This window comes from Solanum verrucosum, unplaced genomic scaffold, assembly GCF_900185275.1.
Source record: "Solanum verrucosum unplaced genomic scaffold, falcon-dt-bn FXZP01000549.1, whole genome shotgun sequence".
Lineage (NCBI taxonomy): Eukaryota > Viridiplantae > Streptophyta > Magnoliopsida > Solanales > Solanaceae > Solanum > Solanum verrucosum.
This window is the reverse complement of record NW_026020082.1, coordinates 318,670-322,312: the sequence shown is the minus strand read 5'-3', so window position 1 is coordinate 322,312 and position 3,643 is coordinate 318,670. Positions and strand designations below refer to the sequence as shown.

Below are 3,643 nucleotides of genomic sequence, written 5' to 3'. Positions count from 1 at the left end.
AAAACTCGATCATAGTGGTTCTACCTCAATTTATACTAGAGTTGACAAAATTCATTTTATCTAACCATTTTTTTAAAAAAAATTACATGATTCATTAATGTGACTATCGTAGAATGTGAAGTATATTCATCATATCAAGTTATTTATTAATATATCAAGTTGTTCTAAATACTTGTATTCATTATAATGATTTCTCTCTATGTTAACCAAACAAAGTTCGTTCATAAGTAGAAGAGAAAGTGTTACGTCTTTTTGCATTTCGAGATTACGTAAGCAAGTCTAGGTAGTCTTGATATTTTATGTTCTCACCATTTCTTGTACAGGACATGTGTGAAGTTCTCTCAATATGATTTCTATAAAGGTGCATTAATTACAATTTTTCATACAAGAGTTTTTTTCATAAATGATTTCAATGTTGTAGTTACTACTCTAGACTTTTCCTGTAAATACTTCCAAAGTTGTAATTATTACTCAAGACTTTTTTGTAAATGCTTTCAAAATTGTAATTACTTCCCTTTATTTTGGTTGAATAGAAATAATACCAACTTCATTAGACCGCTGCCCAGTAAATATTTTTCATCTATAAATAGGTTGGGTTGGGTTGTCAAGTTATATATCAAGTTGAGTTCTTGAGTTCAATCTTCTCTTGACGTTACCATTTGGTTTGTTCTTTTATCCTTTTATGTAGCCTAAACTTTACTTGATTTTAGATCTGGTTAAATCTCTAAATAGGTGAAAATGTGCAATCCTCGACATGTTCTTGGAATACCCTCTTTGATTGAGTTATAGGTTCCAAGAATGATCCTTTTTAATCCTCGTATAAATTTTGCCTTTAGTTTATTTTCATTCTTCCTTGATTTTATCGCAAGATTTTTGTTCGTTACCTTACAACACAAGAGTTGAATCTTTAATCGGATCACAATTGTCTTATTCATACTATAATCTTGTTAGTCGATTTACCTTCTTTTGTTTTCAATTGTATAATTATATGTTGAGTATAATTAGGGATGCATTTTTCATCTCAATATTTTCTAATTTAATTTGTGATATTATCAGGTTTTTTCACTAAAAACGTGAGTTGGTATGGCTGATACAACTTTTCAAATCACTAAGGAGGAATTCAAACTTTTTCATAAGATTGACAGAACACTTTATTATGTCTTAGTTATTGACCTCCTACGTGATCCTTTTGAATCAATGCAAACATTGGCATTGTGGATTTGGTTGGAGAGAACATGTCGTTGCAAGGATGTTATCGACAAGATAATATCCTTACCTCATTTTTTAATTAATCAACTTGCTGATGAGGGTGCAACATGTCTCAAATGCATTGAGAACAATCGATTTCTGTCTTCAACTTATTCAAGTGATATTTTTCTAACTCAAAATCTCACTAAAAAGGGATTATCTCTCCTATTTTTCCATCAAAATCGGGACAGTGCAACAAGTGGGATAAGAAAGATTGTAAATGAGGTTTGTTTCAATGCATTGTTAGATATTATGGAAAAAGCTTTGAAAATAAGTTTTGAACAAACCTTGATGGAAAGAAATATGTCAATGGTGCCACCTCCCGGTGATTCATCTTTAATTGAAAGATTTTCTCAGTTAGGAAATGGATGTGACATGTCTTATTTAAGGATGAAGGGACACAATGTACCAGATGAAGAACGAACCATGTTTGTTACTTTCTCCAAAGGCTACCCTGTTGCTGAATGGGAAATCAGGGAATTCTTTAAACCATATTTTGGAGACTGCATTGACTACATTCTAATGCAGGAAGTGAAGTCTCATGAACAGGCTCTTTATGCTCGAATCGTGTTTGTTATGCCTGAAATTATTGAGTTTATTCTCAAAGATGATTCCAAAGCTAAATTTAATATCCATGGGAAGCATGTGTGGATGCGAAAGTTTGTCCCCAAAAAAGGGAACTCATTCATACCATAGATTCTTGCTAAAAGCTTGCCTAAAACTATTTAGTTCTTTGATATATGTGTACCATTCTGAGAATGGAGTAAGAGTTATCATGTTTAAGTTTGTAGTTCTTGCAGTCCAATTGAGGACCTAAATTTCATATGTAATAAATGCTTTTATTATGAAAACGAATTAGAAGTTTCATTTAATTTGTCTATTTTTCCTTGAGATCGTTTTATATTCTTTAGATATTACAGAGGAAAAAATCATAAAAAGTTCCACCAAAATTTATGTTGGAATTGGCCTAAATATTATCTAATCTTTGAGCCTCTAGTGTATGTTCAGAAAATATGTAAATCTATTCAACAATTCATAGATATTACTATCTTATTGCATTTAATAAGAAACTAAATAGAGTAAACAAGTAAATTTTTATTATATAACTGTTTTTTTAATAAAATTTAAATTAATTAGACACAATTAAAAATTTTAAAAATTATGCATATCTTGACATAAGAAATAAGATGTAGAATCTAAAGTTTGATTACAAAACTAGTGAAGTCTTCTTGTTTAACCATAGAAAATACATATTATATGAATTAGATAGCGAAAGTAACTGAAAAATAATAATCAAATTATAACACTTTAAAATTTTTAGACGTATCTAAGACAATTTGTGTTATAACGGATGTAGAAGAAAGTTGACTGACTTCACTTAAATTATTTTTAAGAGTCCAAACTTCGAGTCTTACTATTATTATGACATGCAAATAACATTTAATGTTCTTTTCCTATAATTTCACTTGTAGTTATCGAACACAAACTGTTTTACTCTCAAACTAATAAATATATAATATGTGTCTATTATACACTAAATATTTAGATATGGAGTTAATTATGTTCTTTATTCACCAATCTTATTTTTGAAGTACAATCAATACCCTTTTAATTCATAAATTAATTAAAACTGTATTAGCAGATGGAGTTGTATTTTTTTTTATAGTTGTTTATATTGAACTAGCACCCCTTTAGGAAGCTTAATTTTCTTTTAAGAAAGCACAAAATTCAATCTTCATTAACTGTAATGCAAAATGTAAACTTAAAGTGTGTGATTTAGTCAAAGGGAGAATATGCAATGATTGGACAATCACTATCTAACCGCTACCCATATGATAATAAAATATTGAATGAGAAGTGGTAATAGTATCAAAACCCCAAACTAGGATCTGAACCTTTTTAATAACACAATACGAACCAAAAACGGACGTGATGACACTTGTATATTCCCACCAAGACAAGTCAGCCTCAATCCAATAAAATAAAATAAAATACGGAAAACAATAAATCAAGAACAACACAAAGTCGAAAAACTTATACATTCCAATAAAATGTACAAGCCATTAATAAAAATACAGAATTCGAAAGATAAATACAAGTCTTAAATGTCTTTTCTTCTCAAGTAGAACAAAGCATGAAAAAAGGAAAAGAGGTCCCACCGAGATGACAAACAGCTGCCTCTCAAGTCCTTCACAAGCCTCAAAAAAAGAGAAGAAGAGCGATCACGCTAAACAGGCTCAGTACCAACACAAGTGTAGAAGAAATGAGTGAGTACCAACACAGTACCCAGCAATCAACCTAATAAACAAGCCGTCTAACTAGAAATCGAATACCCCTTACACTTCAGCTGAACCTCCTCAAACTACAACATGCACAAAAATCAGCTCAACTTAGC

General features: G+C 30.3%; 1 protein-coding gene across 1 annotated transcript; it reads left to right on the top strand.

Annotated features, from left to right (window-relative positions):
* Window positions 1-1,083: 1,083 nt before the first annotated feature.
* LOC125824251 (uncharacterized) lies at window positions 1,084-1,944 on the top strand. Its single transcript, XM_049503599.1, has one exon. The coding sequence runs from the start codon at window positions 1,084-1,086 to the stop codon at window positions 1,942-1,944; it is 861 nt and encodes a 286-aa protein (XP_049359556.1).
* Window positions 1,945-3,643: the final 1,699 nt, after the last annotated feature.

Bases quoted from the DNA above. Each gene is read 5' to 3' on its own strand.
- LOC125824251 (XM_049503599.1), top strand. From the start codon at position 1,084: ATGGCTGATACAACTTTTCAAATCACTAAGGAGGAATTCAAACTTTTT.